The following is a 19,401-nucleotide window of genomic DNA, read 5'->3' on the forward strand; positions in this document are numbered from 1 at the left end:
AGAGTGTGTAGACGGCCAGGTCGAACTCAGGACTCGACCCGATCAGAGAAGAACCGACCTCTTTATAATAACCGTCCCACATGAACTGCATCCCCAGTACGTCCGGGTACAGCGTCCACTGAGACACACACAATTATGTTATTCTAAATATTTTACCCCAAAACCTCTGTACAGATATACATGATTGTATGTCCATTTGCTTTAAATAATCTTCTAAAGATGGTGCAGTCGATTCCACTGACTGATAAACTGACCTTCAAACGCTGCAGGCAATAATAATTATTATTATCATCATCATTAAACTTGAGTTTACAGAATTCATGTTGGAGAAAAAATGGGGAATCAAAAAGTTTTTATTTAAGGAAAGGACAGAGAACATCAGATTATATTCACAGTAGAAGCATTAGCTTTGTTGTGTGTGTGTGTGTGTGTGTGTGTGAGAGAGAGAGAGAGGGAGAGATAAAGAGACTCACAGGACCATCATGACTGTGACTGTAGTAGTTCAGAAACCCTGATTTCTCCAGCAGGTAAAATCTCACCCAGTTATGGAATCCAGACACTTTCCCACTCTTTATCTCTCCTGTCACGTAAACACACAGTCATGAACACAAATATACACATAATTACTCTTTAACACACACACACACACTGACCTGAGAAGATGTGCTCAAAGCCGCTGGAGTCGAGGCTGCCGCTGCTGCGAGAGTAAAGACCGAACCACATCATCCTGAGATCATAAAGGAACTCCTCCCATGAGCTGTAATAACCTGATCTCACACACACACACACACACACACACACACACACACAGTACATTTAAAGCTCTTCTTTGACTTACCTGATGTTCAAAAGTATATTAGTTTATTATTGATTAGGGGCGGAGCTTTCCCAGAGGCTCAGACTGTGATGTAACTTTGTTAGAGCAGATGTCGAAGGTTACACACCCCTGGTATAACTGTAAAAAATTAACCCAAGATAAATTCTCTCTTAATACGACACCACACTCAACAACGCTCAGAAGTAAAAACTAAATCAAGAAAAAGCTTATTTTAATTATAATGACCTGGTTGCATAAGTATACACACCCATACACTGATACAGCTGGCCTCTGACTTGCTGATCTTCTCCTTCTGAAACTTCACCTGTGTTTGTTACGTTTGTGCTTTGGGTCGTTATTGTGCTGGAGGTTTTCCTCCTAAACACACCAGAGTCTGGAACACTCCATGATTCCTTCGACCCTGATCAGAGCCCCAGTACCAGCTGAAGAGAAGCAGGTCCATAGTGTGATGCTTCCACAACCATGCTTCACCCAGGGTATAGGTTTCTTTAGGTGAAAACTTCTGGAAACATGGTCAAGCTACTTTGTCAGAACTTCCTCGTAAGTCTGTAACAAGTTCTGCTGCATTGGATGGTTAATTTTTTCATGTGAGAAGGTCTCTGCTCCAGAACCCCATCACCCCATCACTCAGATGTGTGAAGAATGTGAGAGGTTGTGTCACATGCATAGAGTGAGCAGTTCTCTCCAGATGTTTCTGCAGCTGCTTTGAAGTTGTCATAGATTGCTTAGCGGTCTATAGATAGACTCCATGTTCCTTGGGATGTCACCACAGCACTTCACAGTGCTCCAGGGTTCATATAAGGTTTTGCTGAACTTTACTGATACCAAGTGTGTGATCATTACTACTGAGTCTGAATGTGATTGGTTCATTCTGAGAACAGTCACATGACTCATTATTTACAGTTATCTTATCTATAATAAGCAGATGATGGTTAAAGACCCCATGTGTGTGAGTGTGTGTGTGTGCTCTATTAATATGAAGTGCAGTGTGTCAGTGTGTGTGAGCAGTTAGAGTGAAGACCTTTAGTATGGAAGAAGGAGAAAAGTTCTCTGCCCAACTCTGTGTTCTTCATGGTTTCCTTCAGGAAGTTCTCCTGTTCCTGCACCACCACAGAACTGGAGTCCTCTGACACGCCCGTCTTCCTCTCGTAGTTATCCAGTAAAGAGATCAGAGCCGCGTACGTAGGCTTCGAGAACAGAGACACCTCATCCACATACCCAAACAACCTGGGGGGAGGGGGGAGGGTGTCAGTGTGTGAGTGTATGTGTGTATTTGTGTTTCTATATGTGTGTATATTAGTGTGTGTGTGTGTGTGTGTGTGTATGTATGTGTCTGAGTATGTGTATTTCTATACAGTATATGTGTATTAGGATGAGTGTGTTTGTATGTGTGTTTTAGTGTGTATTTGTATATACAGTCACCTAAAGGATTATTAGGAACACCACACTAATACGGTGTTTGACCCCCTTTCACCTTCAGAACTGCCTTAATTCTACGTGGCATTGATTCAACAAGGTGCTGAAAGCATTCTTTAGAAATGTTGGCCCATATTGATAGGATAGCATCTTGCAGTTGATGGAGATTTGTGGGATGCACATCCAGGGCACGAAGCTCCCGTTCCACCACATCCCAAAGATGCTCTATTGGGTTGAGATCTGGTGACTGTGGGGGCCATTTTAGTACAGTGAACTCATTGTCATGTTCAAGAAACCAATTTAAAATAATTTAAGCTTTGTGACATGGTGCATTATCCTGCTGATAGTAGCCATCAGAGGATGGGTACATGGTGGTCATAAAGGGATGGACATGGTCAGAAACAATGCTCAGGTAGCCCGTGGCATTTAAACCATGCCCAATTGGCACTAAGGGGCCTAAAGTGTGCCAAGAAAACATCCCCCACACCATTACACCACCACCACCAGCCTGCACAGTGGTAACAAGGCATGATGGATCCATGTTCTCATTCTGTTTACGCCAAATTCTGACTCTACCATTTGAACGTCTCAACAGAAATCGAGACTCATCAGACCAGGCAACATTTTTCCAGTCTTCAACTGTCCAATTTTGGTGAGCTTGTGCAAATTGTAGCCTCTTTTTCCTATTTGTAGTGGAGATGAGTGGTACCCGGTGGGGTCTTCTGCTGTTGTAGCCCATCCGCCTTAAGGTTGTGCGTTTTGTGGCTTTACAAATGCTTTGCTGCATATCTCAGTTGTAACGAGTGGTTATTTCTGTCTAAGTTGCTCTTCTATCAGCTTGAATCAGTCGGCCCATTCTCCTCTGACCTCTAGCATCAACAAGGCATTTTCGCCCACAGGACTGCTGCATACTGGATGTTTTTCCCTTTTCACACCATTCTTTGTAAACCCTAGAAATGGTTGTGCGTGAAAATCCCAGTAACTGAGCAGATTGTGAAATACTCAGACCGGCCCGTCTGGCACCAACAACCATGCCGCGCTCAAAACTGCTTAAATCACCTTTCTTTTCCATTCTGACATTCAGTTTGGAGTTCAGGAGATTGTCTTGACCAGGACCACACCCCTAAATGCATTGAAGCAACTGCCATGTGATTTGTTGATTAGATAATTGCATTAAGGAGAAATTGAACAGGTGTTCCTAATAATCCTTTAGGTGAGTGTATGTCTATTAGTGTGTGTGTATGTGTGCGTGTTTGTGTATGTAACTGAGTGTGTGTATTTGTATATTTGTTCATTAATGTACATTTACATATCTCATTACACATCTGAGCAGTTGAGGGTTAAGGGCCTTGCTCAAGTTCCCAACAGTGGCAAATTGGTGGTTGTGGGGTTTGAACCTGGGATCTTCCGAACCGTAGTCCAATGCCTTAACCACTGAGCTACACCTGACCCAATGTATGTGTGTAATTTTATACACGTGTATATTAGTGTGAGTGTCTGGGTGTGTATATGTGGTTATTAGTGTTTGTGTGTATGAGTGTTTGTGTAAGGGTTGTGTATGAGTGTGTGTGCATTTGCATATATGTGTATTAGTGTGTGCATGTTTGTCTATGTGTATATAAGTGTGTATTAGTGTGTGTTTGTATGTGTGTGTATATTAGTGTGTATGTTTGTATACGTGTGAATATTAGTATGTTTGTATATTAGTGTGTGTGTAGTATGTGCATTTGTATATACATGTGTGTATTTGTATGGGTATTAGTTGTGTGTGTTTGTGTATTAGTGTGTGTATTTGTATATGTGTGTATTAGTTGTGTGTGTGTGTGTGTGTGTGTGTGTATTTGTACATGTGTGTATTAGTTGTGTGTGTTTGTGTATTAGTGTGTGTGCACATGTGTGTTTGTATGTGTGTGTCTATTAATGTGTGTGTGTTTGTATACGTGTGAATATTAGTATGTTTGTATATTAGTGTGTGTGTAGTATGTGCATTTGTATATACACATGTGTATTTGTATGTGTGTATTAGTTGTGTGTGTGTGTGTGTGTGTGTGTGTGCGCGCGTGTGTGTATTTATGTGTGTATTAATTGTGTGTGTGTGTGTGTGTGTGTATTTGTATATGTGTGTATTAATTGTGTGTGTGTGTGTGTGTATTTGTATATGTGTGTATTAATTGTGTGTGTGTGTGTGTGTGTGTACATGTCATTAGTGACCATCTACATTAACAAGTGCACCGATGACATCACTGTGTCAAAGAACATTATCTCATATCCCAACAAGAAACCGTGGATTACTGAGAATGTGCATATGCACTTTTGAATACTCTCTTCCAGTTGCACTAAATGAATCCTGTACATGGGTTTTAGTTCAGCATTTAATACTATCATCCCCCAACACCTGATCAGTAAGCTGAGCCTGTTGGGCCTGAACACCTCCGTCTATAACTGGATTCTGGACTTTCCGACCGGAAGACCTCAGTCGGTGTGGGCTGTGTGCTCAGTCCCCTGCTGTTCACACTGCTGACTGATACACAGTTCCGACCACATCATCAAGTTTGCTGCTGACATGACGAGGTGGGTCTCATCAGCAAGAACGACAAGTGAGTACAGAGAGGAAGTGCAGAGGTTAACAGACTGGTGTAAAGAACATCAACGGCTCCTTTGTAGAGTTTGTCAACAGCACCAAAGTCCTGGGTGTCCACCTGGGTAAGAAGCTCACCTGGACTCTTAACACCAGTTTCTTGCACGAGAAAGCCCAACAGCGTGTTTTCTTCCTGAGAAGGCTAAGGAAGGCTCTGCTTTCACCGATCCTTACCACCTTCTATAGATGGACTATCTCGTGGAATTGTGCCATCTCGGACCACAAGACCCTACAGCAGATAATGAGGACAGCAGAGAGAATCATTGGGGTCTCTATTCCTTCTATTAAAGACATCTACACCACACACTGCATCCGCAAAGCCACCAGCTTTAGCATTGGCTGATCAGACACACCCCTCTCACTCATTCTTCACCCTTCCGCCATCTAGAAAAAGGTATCGAATCATTTGGGCCCCTTTCATCCAGACTGTGTAACAGCTGTGTGTTCCCACAAGCCATCCGTCTCCTCAATAAGAAACGTCTGGACTAATACACACACACACTCACTCAGATAAACATTCACCAAAGACTCTTTCTTGTCTCTACTGCTACATTTACATTTAGGCATTTGGTAGACGCTTTTATCCAGAGTGACTTACAAAAAGTGCTTTTAAGTTTCCGTCACTGGATAGATACTTACACTGGGGCACTAGGTAACTAACTAAATGCCATCAGTTAAACACAGTTGGGAAGAGTTTTTTTTTTTAGTCCAAGTTTTGAAGAAATAGATACTTCTTGAGTCGTTGTTTAAAGATTGTCAAAGACTCTGCTGTATGGACATCTACAGGAAGTTCGTTCCACCACCTAGGTGCCAGAACAGAAAAGAGTCTGGATGAATGTCTTCCTCGATCCCTGAGAGATGGTGGAACGAGGCGAGCGATGCTGGAGGATCGGAGGGAACATGGTGCAGTGCGTGGTGTGATTAGAGCACAGAGGTAAGTGAGTGCTGGGCCATTTTTAGCTTTGTAGGCAAGTATCAAAATTTTTTATTTGATGCAGCAGCTACAGGAAGCCAGTGGAGGGAGCGGAGAAGTTGGGGTGGGGGACTTGTGAAGGTTTAGCTGCAGCGGACGAATGGTGGACAGAGGCAAACCTGCCAGGACTGAGTTGTAGGAGTCCAGTCTTGAAATAACAAGGGACTAAACAAGCACTTGAGTAGCCTGTGAAGAAAGAAATGGATGGATTCTTTTGATGTAAAGAAGAAATCGACAAGAGCGTGTAATGTTAGCAATATGTGGGGAAAATGACAGATGATTGTCCACAGTTACCCCAAGATTGCAACCAATGGTTGAAGGAGTGATCTGATTGTTGTCCAGGGAGATCACAAGGTCTTGACCTGGGGATGAATCATCAGGGTTGAACAGCAGTTCGGTTTTACCCAGATTGAGCTTCAGCTGATAACTGGACCCTGAGCTTCAGCTAATAATTCAGCTGATAAGCTGCCATCCAGGATGAGATGTCTGCCAGACATGCTAAGATCTGGGTGGAAACCTGAGTTTCTAAAGGAAGGAAAGGAGAGAATAAGTTGTGTGTCATCTGCATAACAATGGTATGAAAATCCATGCGATGATATGACCTTACCAAGAGACCCATATAGAGGGAAAACAGAAGAGGACCAGAAGAGTACTGAGCCCTGTGGGACACCAGTAAAAAGTCTGCGTGGGACAGATGTGGATCCCCTCCATGTCACCTCATACGGCTTCTTACCTATCTTCTAGGTAAGAAGCAAACCATTGCCACACTGTTCCACAGATTCCAAGGCTTGTAAGAATAAATAGTAAAATCTTGTGGTTCACCATGTCAAATGCAGCCGAGACATCCAGGAGGATGAGGACAGATGATAGTTTAGTTGCTCTAGTAGCATGGAGCTTCTCCGTGACTGACAAAAGGGCAGTCTCTGTGGAATGTACCACTTTAAATCCACATTGGTTAAGATCATTAAGGTTGTTCTGTGAGAGAACAACCTGCTGCTACTCACAAGCTGTTTACGTCATTATCATGCCATCATGCCATTAACCTGCACTACCTCAACCCACTATCACAGTATATTTTATTGTGTCATGTTGTGGTGTTGCTGCACTTGTTTGCAGATTGTGCGCACAGTTTCTGTTGTCTTGTTTATTTGTACTCTAGAATTGTTTTTTGTTTTTTTGATAATTTATGGTGTAAATTTTCTTTGTCTTAGATAGTCAGCTAATTAGGTGTCCTTATTAGCTAGTTAGTTTATGTTGATTTATTTTGCATGTATGTAGCGCCTCGGTCCTGGAGGAACGCTGTTTCGTTTCACTGTGTACTGAACTCTATATGGTTGAATTGGTGTGTAACAAAAAAGCCCACTTGACTTGATGTGTGTGTGTGTGTGTGTGTGTATTTGTATATGTGAAGTAGTGTGTATGTGTGTATTCATATATGTGTGTATTTGAATGTGTGTATATGTGTGTAAGAGTGTGTGTGTGTATATGTGTGTATTTGTATATGTGTGTATTAGTGTGTATTAGTGTGTGTGTATTTGTATTAGTGTGTATTAATGTGTTAGTTACGGGAGAGGTGAGAGGTCGTTCTTCCCGTTGGTCTCAGCAGACTGTATCAGGGTTTGCGGGCGGAGGACGAGCTCTGACTCCGAGGCTCTGTTCGAGTCCAGAAGATACAAAACCTCTGAAACCTTCTGAATCTCTGAGTCTGAGACTCTGCTTTCAGAGAAGTCTTAAACACACACACACACACACACACACACACACACACAGAGCACTTTTAACAAAGGAGTAAAGCTCTGTTTGGACTTGTTGCTTTACAGCTTTGTTGCGTGTGAAATTGTGACTCGCACAGAATCAGAGCAGCCTCAGGCTACACCATGTTTAGAAACTGATGTGTGTGTGTGAGACTAATGTGTGCGTGTGAGACTGCAGTTCTCTTCGACTCGAGCCTTTAAGCACCAGACGCTCTTCACCTCAGCCAGAGGTTCTATTATTAATCGCGGTTGCCAGGTATCACAGAAACACAGAAATGTCCATCAGCTTTTATTTTACCTCAAAGACTCACAATGAACATATCAGCATTTTAATGGTTACACGTTTAAACCACGATTACAAAGTTTATTCATCAAACTAATTAGAAAAAAATCACTTTTTTCATACTTTTCAGATTAACAGACTAAAATATAAACCAAAATATTGTCTAAAAATGTTGGTTGGTCTTTTAATTTTCCCTTTCTCACTGTTTATGTGCTTGGGCTGGATGTAATTGGCAAGCCAAGAATAAGATGCATCCCCCCCTCCGCTCGCCCCATGGATGAGGCAACACCGGTGCCATGTGTTGTGTTAGAGCTGGAACACTGTGTGTGGTTCACTCGATGTGTGAAAGTCGCAGGTGGATGAAGATGTGACCTTAATACTCAGAGCCAATATAAAGAAACGCTGGAGGCCGTGCTGATAAACAGCACACACACACACACACACACACACCTCTACACATTTATACAGCTTTATCTCCCATCACCCTCCCACGCTTTAACCCCACTGCGCTCCACAGACACTCGCCTGACCCTCGAACCCTGAAATGCGTCTCAGCGTCTTCGTTCAGGAGGCTAAAGCTGCCCCGAACAGGTACACATGATGTTTACTAGCATTATTATTAACGTCCACACACAAATCATTTAATTTCATCTCACAGAATTACACTTCTGTCATGTGAAACGAAAAGATAAAGCGCTAACATCCAGGTGGCTAACACCCACCTCTAGTGGAGACTGATAAAATATCTACTTCCAATATGAGAGACCCTCGGTGTGTGTGTGTGTGTGTGTGTGCACATTAGAGTTTTACAGCTTAATAGTTTTACAGTGTTATTTGCATTGACACACCTGCCTTGTTACTGTAGATAATTAAGACGCTGCTTGACCTTTAAAATCTAAGCATAAGATAAATCTCAGGGTCCAATCTCAATCTTTATTTTATTTCTATATAATTATTTTCTATTTAAACAGATGCTACGCTAAAACTTGTGTGAAGCATAGAAATGTCTGATTGGGTAAAAATCATAACATATTAATATAATTAATAGGAAATTATAATTTTTAAACTGTGAAACCTTGAACACACACACACACACACACACAGTATTTATACACAGTCTATGTCAAGTTATAATTCAGTAATGTAATTGTAAATAATTAATATTTTTATAGAACATTAGCAGTAATAAGATTTGTGGTGTGTGTGTGTGTGTGTGTGTGTGTGAGAGAGAGAGAGAGAGAGAGCGAGAGAGACTTACTGCCATGACCCTTAGTGATCAGGGTGAGTGTGAACAGAAGAAGCAGAACGTTCTTCATGCTGGAAGTGACTGATCTGAGAAGAGCAGAATAAGACTTAGAACAGCACTTTACTGCTTTATAGTTCCCCTAAGCACCGCCCCTGTTATCACAAGCCCCGCCTACTGCAGACAGCCTTATCCATTATCCATAGCCTTATCAGTGCTTTGAAGTCTTCATCAATTAAATCTATCCGTACGCTGGTTACTGACTCACAGCACTATCACGGGGGGTCCAGATGAAGTTCACTGCACCACCAAGGTTTATAGCTGAGGTCCGCTGACCAGCACTGCCCCTGTAAACAATAAATAATAAACTAATCAGTGATGTGACTCAGAGTGGAGGTTTACGCTTGTGTTCACTCAGCCCTTATCCACATGTGCAGGGGTATTAAAATTTTTTTGTGTGTATTTTTGTGTGTTTTTGCTCGTTCCTGCACACACGTAGTGATCAGGGATAAGTGACCTTTTAATGCATCACCAAAACTTCTCCCAGGTTAAAGATAAAGAGAAGCATTTTCAGGATGGTGGGTCAACAGCAACATGTTTGGTGTGTAAGTAGGGTTGCCAGACACCTGCATATCCGAGGGAGGAAAAGGCCAAAAAGGGAACAAAGGCGACTCACTCCTGTAAACATTCACAACGCACAGTGTGTGCCAAAGAAAACTTCTACACAATATTTTACAAAACGAGACATTAAATCAAAAGCTACGGGTAAAATTATGCAGTCTCATCTTTCTCAGAAGACGCGGATTTGCGCAGCAGCTCTTCGTTCCCAGCAACACAAGGAACTAAGGTCTTGGTACTGAACTTATAGAGTCAAGAGACTTTCTGTTTCTCTCTTTTGTCCATGGTGCATCGATCAGTGAAAATCTTTATTTTGGCATTGTGCCCAAGAATGAAGGAGAAGATTTTGCACGTCTTCAGCAGATCTGAGTAACAGTTTTCATTTACACAACTTTGTACAGTAAGTACAAACTTCACTGTTCATGTCCAAGAACTTGTGGTCTTGTCAGTTGCAGTACTGATCAAACAACTGAACATCGTCCACCACAACACCCTTTTCAATCAGGTTCTGTACGCAAAACAACAGATCATCGAACATTTACTGTGTTTAAAATGGTGCTGTCAACTGATTAAATCATCTTTTTTTTTTATCTAGCGAACTTTATCTAATAACCACAGTCATAGTCTGTGATAAATCACAATTAATAATAATTTTTTAATTGTAACCTTTCAGAGCTTATGTTTAATGCATTTTTGTAAAAATAGTTCCCCTTGAGGGTCGCTCGAGCACACAACCTTTGTTTTATCCCAACATCCATCTATAGGCTTTTTATAATGAAACCATTCAGCACACCTGGTGATGTTTCCTCATTCTCTTATTATCCGCGCTACACGTGCCATTATCACACACAGCCGGGTAACCTCGAAATAATCATGGTAAACCATTATGGTCAAACTTTTCATATGATTTATTCGTGTTAAAAAATAGTAACGTGTTAAAATTTATGGATTAATCACATGCGGTAATGCGGTAATATTGACAGCTGTAGTTTAAAAACATCTAGCGAAAGCACTGAAATTCATTAAAGGGTGTCATCCATTTTTCCACAGACTGAATCTCTGCCATAAATGTGTTACATTTCTCATCCTGCCCATCTTCATGCAGTTTCTTCAGAAGCTGCTTAACTTTCAGTGAAAGAGAAGTTTGTTTTTTTTTGTTTTTTTTGCTTAGCAGAATTAGCTTTATATGACTGATAACTCATAACATTTTTCCGTTCCAACAGTTGCGGTAACCATGGTGCAGAGAAACTATACAGTTCTTTGTATTGGCCAATTCCAGTGCAGAATGCTACAAACCTCCAAAGCTGACATTTCCTTCCTTTCATAAGCTGCAATGTTGGCCTAAAACACTGACATTGTCCAATGCAAAAAACTGTAAAGATTCTCTGCACCACGATTACCGCCGTGTGTTGCAATTCCAAAGCACTTAATGATAGTAAACTTTATTAGTTCCGCAACAATGTGAGGAAAATTACATTGCTTAAAATTGCTTCTGTTTTTGTTCTGACACATGTAATGTCGTTAGCAGTTTCGGAGACAGTAATCAGCTTATGCATTAGACCGGCAGTGCAGTTCAGCACCTTATATGACTGGTAATGAGTGTGGATGGGAATCGAAATACAGTTCCCAGTGTTTCAATTCCTCGGAATCGTTTGCAAAATTTGTAAACGATTCCCTTAACGATTCCAGTGGGCACGAATGACGTCATCACGCGCATTGCGTAACTTACGCACGTTGCGTAGCTTACGCTCACTCAATAGTAAGCATGGCGCCTAAGCGGAACAAACGCTCAAAAATCTGGTTGTATTTTACCAAAAAACATGAAAATAGGGCAACTTGCAATACTTGCAGCGTAGATATTTCCTCAAAGGGAGGAAATACCACTAACATTCTAAAACATTTGCACACAGCATGCGATAACTATAAAAAAAATGTTGCGTTTTCGATCCGCTCCGGACTAACAGTTCTCAACCCAGCATTCTTCCAAATGAGAATCGATAAGGGAATCGATAAAGAATCGAATCGTTAAGCAGAATTGAAAATGGAATTGGAATCGTAAAAATCGTATCAATTCCCATCCCTAGTAATGAGTGACCGTATGGAACTCTAACCTTGCTCAAGCAGCATGAGCCTTAATGTATTCTGAAGAGTGTTTTGGGTAAAAAATTGTTGTGACTTTTGCAAACGAAGCAGATGTCCGCACCATGTTTTTCTGTTCTTTTTCACTGTTTACGTGTTGGTCTAAATATGTGGTACCTTTGTTTGCAATAGACATGTACAAATCACAAACTAAACACTTTGCTTCGTTTTCAGTGCATTCGTCAACAGAGCACAGATACTTAGTCTTAATGAGATCAAAGAATTTACATTTTCTCTTACTACTGTTACTCTTGTTGCCCGACATCGACATCTTAAACAAAAACTTTACTGTATATTTATATAAACAAACTTGCATGTTGCCTTGTTTATTTATTAAAACAGGGATATACTAATCACTGCATTGAACACGCCTTGTGCAGAGGCACGGTCAAGCCTTGAATTGCTCTTTACGGAAGTTGGAAATTTTCAAATTTCAGGTCAATGTCTGCCAGATGGAGCAGGAGGACATGTTCTTGTGTGCTTTTACCAAATGTCTAATAACTTTATAGGTAAGAGTGAGCACATGGCCGTGTCTCCTGTATCTGAGGATCAGGGTCTGAGCCGCCCTGTGATGAAGCAACAAACATGTGATTGTACATATTTCAATCATTGATTCAATTCAAATCAATTCAATCTTATTTGTATAGAGCTTTTAACAGTGACATGTGTAGCTCGACAGAGAGAAGAAGAGGAGAGATAACAGTTAGGTATGGGATCAGGGGTAGCTCAGTGGTTAAGGCACTGGACTACGGTTCGGAAGATTCCAGGTTCAAACCCCACAACCACCAAGTTGCCACTGTTGGGCCCTTGAGCAAGGCCCTTAACCCTCAACTGCTCAGGTGTATAATGAGATAAAAATGTAAGTCGCTCTGGATAAGAGCGTCTGCCAAATGCCTAAATGTAAATGTAATGTAAATGTATGGTCACAGTCACACAATGTATAATGTGAATGTATATTAACTGTAGAGTGCAAGCAGAGACTCCGGCAGGACTAACTATGACATCATAACTAAAAGGGAGGAGCCAGAAGGAAACACAAACATGAGGGGGAACTAAGATGTAAAGCAACCAATCACCTCACCGTCAACAAACCTGAGTGATCAATGAGAGTGGGGAGGACAACATCTAAACATACCAGTTCACCATAATACTCTACATCAGTGGTTCTCAAACATTTTCTGTCATTCCCCACTTAAGAGGGTGGGCGAATTTTCAAGCCCCACTTGTCAACAAAATGATAACGAAATCAGCCAAGTGTACTATTTTTTGAAATATCAATTTCTAAACTGATAAGATCAAATAACACTAAGTTCAAAACAGATAAAATACATGTGCAATTGTTATAAGTGTCTTCCTACTTTGTTGGGTCTCATGCTGTCTGCTGCCAGCGGTTTAAGACATAAAACACACACGTGTCTCTCCTCTGCCCCCACCATCCCCACCATGAATCCAAACACAACATACAGTAGGCTTTATCATGTTTTCCTTTCGGTTGGCTTTTTGGTTGATTAGGCTGATGGTGCTGAATCACCTGCTTTTTTGTGGTCCATGTAACAAATGTATCCATTGACGTTATTACGCTCACTACATACAGTACGCTACTGACCCGGTGTTATGCTCTAAAATGCCCCCCTGCCACAGATTGCCTCCCCTACATAATCTCTTTCGAATAATATATTAAAAATAAATTCATAGGTTTATGGTTTACAAATTTCAAATTATAACAAATGAATTTAATTATTAAATAAGCAATATAAAAAAATGTATAGGGGAAAATATATAAACTATATATTTTTTTCATATACAACATGTATATTTTTATATTGCTTATTTTATAATAAAATCATTTCCTGTAATTTTTCACCACAAACAATATTTATTTAGTGCAATTTGTGATAAATAATTTGTTATTTGTACATTGACAAACCCCTGCAAAATAAATCATTTTGGGGGATTTGTATTAATCGTCTCGACAGCTGTCACGTGCCTAGGGTTAATTATAATAGTAATAATATATTTGATAATAATAAACCTTTGAATGTCCTAATATAATATTTGATAGAGATTATGTAGGGGGGCGGGGGGGGGGGGGCAATCCGTGGCAGGTGGGCATTTTAGTGCATAACACCTGTGTGTGTCCGCAGTAAAGTTAGTTTTATATTCGCATCTCTGAATTCAATAGCTGCGTAAATAAACCCGCGAATAAGATACCCAGATATATTTCCTCTCTACATTGTCTTTAAGCTCCATCTGCCTTAAATTATACATGTTTAAAAGCATAAACACCATTATTCTCTACAGCGCAACGAATGATTTAGGGATCATCGCAAAACGCCGCACAGCAACAAAAAGCATAGAACGATATTGATCTTCCCTTCTGTTCAGCGCCTGAAGGATCAAAAAGCTACTTTGTTGCCACACTGGAAACTAGAAACGCCAGACTAGTACTGTCTGATAAAATATTAATGTTTAACAAAAATACAGAAACATCAGCATACACATTGGAATAAATGAAATTACATATATAATACAGAATGTTTCCTTATATATTGTTCCTCTGGAATTAACATGCCGACATTAAACAGTTATTGTTGCACTATGGTTCCACTTTTTCTCTGAGGTTATTTTAATTTACTTGTATTAATGATCCATTTCTTTGTGTGTGATTATTTACTTTCGAGTGTGTGATCTTTATTGTCAATAAACAAAAGCATGAATTAGAATAGGTACTGTCCTATTATTTTCCACTAATTCCCTCCTGTTCATTGCGCCCCACCTGTCATGTCTGTATTCCCCACTAGTGCGGCGCCACACACTTTGAGAACCACTGCTCTACGTCCATGAGTCCCCCAGATCTGCTCCTTTACCTAAGGCTAATCTATTTATAAAAATGCTTGGCTAAATAAATAGGTTTTTAGCCTGGACTTAAACACAGATGACACCCCTTGCTGTGTGTGTCACTGCCACACACTCATATCTAATTGACACCCCGCAGGCGATATTAGATTAGGTTAGATTAGATTAAAGTTCATTGTAAGTGAGCAGAGTACAAGCCCAGAGGCAGTGACATGCAGTTAGTGTGTAACCTAAAGTGGTGTTGGGGTAAAGTGCAGAGAAACAGTGTGTGTGCGCGCGCGTGTGTGTGTGTGTATGTTCAATTCAATTCAATTCAATTTTATTTATATAGCGCTTTTAACAATGGTCATTGTCTCAAAGCAGCTTCACAAAGATGTGTGTGTGAAAAACAGTTTGGTGATAAACAATGCCTTTACCAGCATGATGGAGCTCCTCGCCATAAGGCAAAAGTGATCACTAAGTGGCTCGGGAACAAAACATGGACATTTTGGGTCCATGGCCAGGAAACTGTGGGCGGACACCGCCCCGCATTAACCTCCCGCCAGGTGACCCAGCCGAGGCGTCTTCCAGCAGGTGAGACTGGAGGGCGACGGGTCGGGCCGCTGTTCCACAGTCTACTGAATCTAGTGAGTGCTATTGGCGGGAAGTATAAACCTGCTGCTTGTTTTTTTTTTCGCTTTATTTTGGAGGGGCGGAGTGTGGCAGTATTAAAACTTTGTTGTAATGTTTAACAACTACTCCGTTTGCAGTGAAAGTCGGTGAGGAAGTTCCTCAGCCATTCGGTCACCCTGCGAACTCCCCAGCGCTGACGTCACGTTCTCTGTGCGTTACCATGGTAACATAAACCCGCTCTGATGACCTGCGGCTGTGGAAATTTCACACTACTGACATTAAATAGTGAATATTTATCAAAACAAAATTGACTAATAATAATAATTGATTAAACATGTACATATATATACATATTTCTACCTGAGCCTCCAGGAACAAACTGGACTTTAATCTTACACATCTCCCCTTATACTGAACTTCCAGTCTCGCATATTATTATGCACATCAATCCCTGCTATCTGTGTTACCCAGATGAGGATGGGTTCCCTGTTAAGTCTGGTTCCTCACATTTCATACAAACTTAATTCTTTTGATTGTGTAAAGCTGCTTTGTGATGATGTAAATCGTTAAAAGCGCTTTACACATAAAATTGAATTGAATATATATTTTTACAGATTACCCGCCTGTATAATAGTAAAGATTTCTTTATTCATTTAAAATGTAAATTTTTGTGTCCTTTTAATATGACGTCATCCTTAATGATACTGATGATAAAGATTTAAACCCTGTGGGGGGGGGACGGCCAAGATGGCGTCGTAGCAGGACGGGTTTGCTGGAGCTCTTACAAACTTTGCTCAGATCCGGGTTCTCTAAAACAGTTTCTGTTCAGAACTAACTGGAAGATGCCATTTTTTAGTTAAGTAGCATTCTTTAACTTTTTGTTCCCTTTTTCATATTTTTTTAATTAAAATCTACTGCTTAAGATTTTGCTAGCTAGTTACTAATAATATTTCACGTGTTTTTGCTACGAGTTGCTGTGTTGATTTGTTAATATGGACGAAAAAGAAGAAACTGTCCTTGCTATGCACAGCTATGCAAGAAGAACTCTAAATGCTGAATTGGATGCGAGTTCGCACCTTTACCTGATACACCTGAACCAAACCCTGCAAAAAAAAAAGCAAACCGAGTTATGACAGTCCTTCAGTGAGTGATGCTATGCTAATGAGATTCATGCAGAGAATGGAGGCCATGCACGAAGAAACTTTGCGTCGAATTCAAGGAGTTGAAAAAGCCAGGTTTCCCCGAGCATCACTGCAGATCTGCCCCGTGGAGTTGATATCGCTCATAGGCTGGGACCTCGTTCTGCTGCAGAAAAAGCCTCTCGTCAAATAATTGTCCTATTTTCTTCCCGGTCCCTGCGGGATAGAGTTTGGAAAGATGCCAAAACAGCCATCCTTCTCAGGGAAAAGAAGATCAAGATCTTTGAGGATCTTTCGCAGGGAGTAAAGGATGCAAGGTCTCTCCTGTGGCCGACGGTGGAGAAGGCGAGACGAGAAGGAAAGCGAGCTGGCTTTCACGGTCAATTTGCTGTGATTGAGGGTAAAAGAGTGACCGCTAAAGATGTAGCAAACACTTGAAATGTTCAATTCAATTCAATTCAATTCAATTTTATTTGTATAGCGCTTTTAGCAATTTTCATTGCCGCAAAGCAGCTTTACACAATCAAAAGAATTATTTAAGTTTGTATGAAATGTGAATTGTATAAATCAAAATGGTCAGTTTGTCCCTGGTGAGCAAGCCGAGGGCGACAGTGGCAAGGAAAAACTCCCTGAGATGGTAATAGGAAGAAACCTTGAGAGGAACCAGACTCAACAGGGAACCCATCCTCATCTGGGTGAAACAGAAAGCAGTAAATGATCTGCATTTATACAGTGTGTAGGGTGGGAGGCAGTTCAGCTATAATAGCTGAAGTTAATTGATGTTAATATGGAGTCCAGGTAGTTATTGAAGACCCAGGTAGACTTGTAAGAAGTTCCAGTCATGAACTATCGAACTGTCAAGTCCCCAGAAAAACAGTTGCCAACACCAGTCAAGGCCAGAACAATTTTCTGTTGGCTATGCCTATTCAACTAGCAGCTGTTTCTTCTTTTTCTATATTTTCTATATTGTGTATTTTTGTCATACAGTTATTTATTTATTTTTTTTACTTTAGTTTTTGTATTTTATTTTATTCTTTTCTAGTTTTATTTACCCTATATTTTAATTCTCATATTAGTCTTTATCTTAGGTCATGAGCAGTTGCCTAAGCATTTCACTGCATATCGTACTGTGTATGACTGTGTATGTGACAAATAAAATTTTAATTGGAATTTGATTTCTAAGTGATTAGTTTGATATAAAGTGCATTTTGTATTTTTTTTGTTATATATCTTATTCATTTTTTTATTATTTAATTATTATTATTTTTTTATTATTATTATTATTAAGAAAAAAGGGGGAATTAATAAATATGCATAGTTCAGTTATTATTTATATATATATTTTTTATTTTATTATTTATTTGTATTAGTATTGTTTTATTTTTACCAGTTTATTTTCTTTTGGTTTTAAATCTATATTCGAAAGATTATTTAAGTGTAGTCTTTGTTATTATCTAAACTTAAATTTGAACAGCATATTCCCGGTTGAGCTGCTGTTGTGGTTTGCTCTTTTTGGTGGATAGTGATTGAATAGTGTACTTCTCTGGTGCACTCATTTACTTAAACTTAGTTCTGTTCTTGTTTATTTTGTTCGTGGTTCATGTCATTGTCATTAATATCCTTTAATGCCAGGGGCCTCAGGAATAGTGTGAAACGAAAAGCTCTTTTTTTGTTTGCCAAAAAGCAGAAATCAGATTTCTGTTTTCTTCAGGAATGTCATTCAACTATTGATGATTACAAATGGTGGAAATCTCAGTGGGGTAACGATATTTGGAGTTCACATGGCACTGAACACTCAGCTGGTGTAAGCATATTGAGAAACAAATTTGGTGGGGAGATATTAGTGTCAGATTCAGATAGTTTGGGTCATTTTCATTTATTAGTAATCTCACTTAATCAACAAACTGTAATTATTGTAAATATATATGGGTACAATAATTCTTCAAGACTATTTTCATTAATACCCCTTTAATGGCAGATTATGTAACAGCTCAATGTAGAGCTTCCTTGTGGAAACTTAACAGTTCACTGCTAGAATTACCAGATGTAAAGAATAAAATTAAAGAATTAATTGCTAGCCATTGGAAAGCATACCACAATTCAAAATTCTTTTGGTATAAATTTGGAGCCTTTTAAGTTTGAGACAGGGGTTTATTTAAGAAAAGTTGGAACACGTTTAGCCAAAAAAAAGAAGGGTTCTTGAAGACAACCTAATCATGAAATTATCTCAGTTTAATAATTTTGATTGTTTATCTCTGCAGGAAAAATCTGAAATAAAAAAAATCTGAATAACCGATAGATTTTTTTGTGATAGCATAGTTACTCCTGAAGAAGTACAAAAAGCAATCAAAAATTTGAAAAACAATAAATCTCCAGGGTGTGATGGACTTACAGCCGAGCTTTACAAAGTAGTTGTTGATGAAATTACTCCTTTTTTAACTCAGGTTTTTAGAGAAAGTATTGAAAAAGAAGCTTTACCTCCTACATTGACGCAAGGTATCATAACTTTAATTCCTAAACCTAGGAAAGATCTTACCAATTTAGACAATTGGCGACCCATCACACTCCTTAATAATGACTATAAAATTTTTGCTATAATTTTTGCTAAAAGAATTAAGGATTGTTTGGACACTGTTATAGATGAGACTCAGTCTGGTTTTATGCAGGACCGTCACATAATGAATAATATCAGATTAGTTTTAGACGTATTAGATTATAATGATTTGCTTGAAAATAATAGTTTCATTTTTTTCCTGGACTTTTATAAAGCTTTTGATTCTGTTAAACATAAATTTATATTGATATTTATATTGATATATTTATATGAACATCCTGTGTAGTGCACTTCTCAGGGCACTTCAGGCCGATTGGAACACACCCCCACGGAGGCGG

The 19,401-nt window shown here is 39.7% G+C and overlaps 1 protein-coding gene across 1 annotated transcript in view; it reads right to left on the reverse strand.

Annotated features, from left to right (window-relative positions):
- Nucleotides 1–9,234, reverse strand: part of endou (endonuclease, polyU-specific) — a 9,533-nt gene extending 299 nt beyond the window's left edge. The window contains exons 1-6 of the mRNA XM_053498080.1: nt 9,161–9,234; nt 7,432–7,594; nt 1,860–2,065; nt 654–767; nt 474–580; nt 1–118 (exon numbers count right to left, since the gene is read on the reverse strand). The exon at nt 1–118 is cut by the window's left edge and continues 25 nt beyond it. Of these exons, the coding sequence (XP_053354055.1) occupies nt 1–118; nt 474–580; nt 654–767; nt 1,860–2,065; nt 7,432–7,594; nt 9,161–9,218 (766 nt within the window). The 5' untranslated portion in view covers nt 9,219–9,234. The remainder of the gene's footprint in view (nt 119–473; nt 581–653; nt 768–1,859; nt 2,066–7,431; nt 7,595–9,160) is intronic.
- Between the last annotated feature and the right edge of the window lie 10,167 nt (nt 9,235–19,401).

Source organism: Clarias gariepinus, chromosome 6, assembly GCF_024256425.1.
Source record: "Clarias gariepinus isolate MV-2021 ecotype Netherlands chromosome 6, CGAR_prim_01v2, whole genome shotgun sequence".
NCBI lineage: Eukaryota > Metazoa > Chordata > Actinopteri > Siluriformes > Clariidae > Clarias > Clarias gariepinus.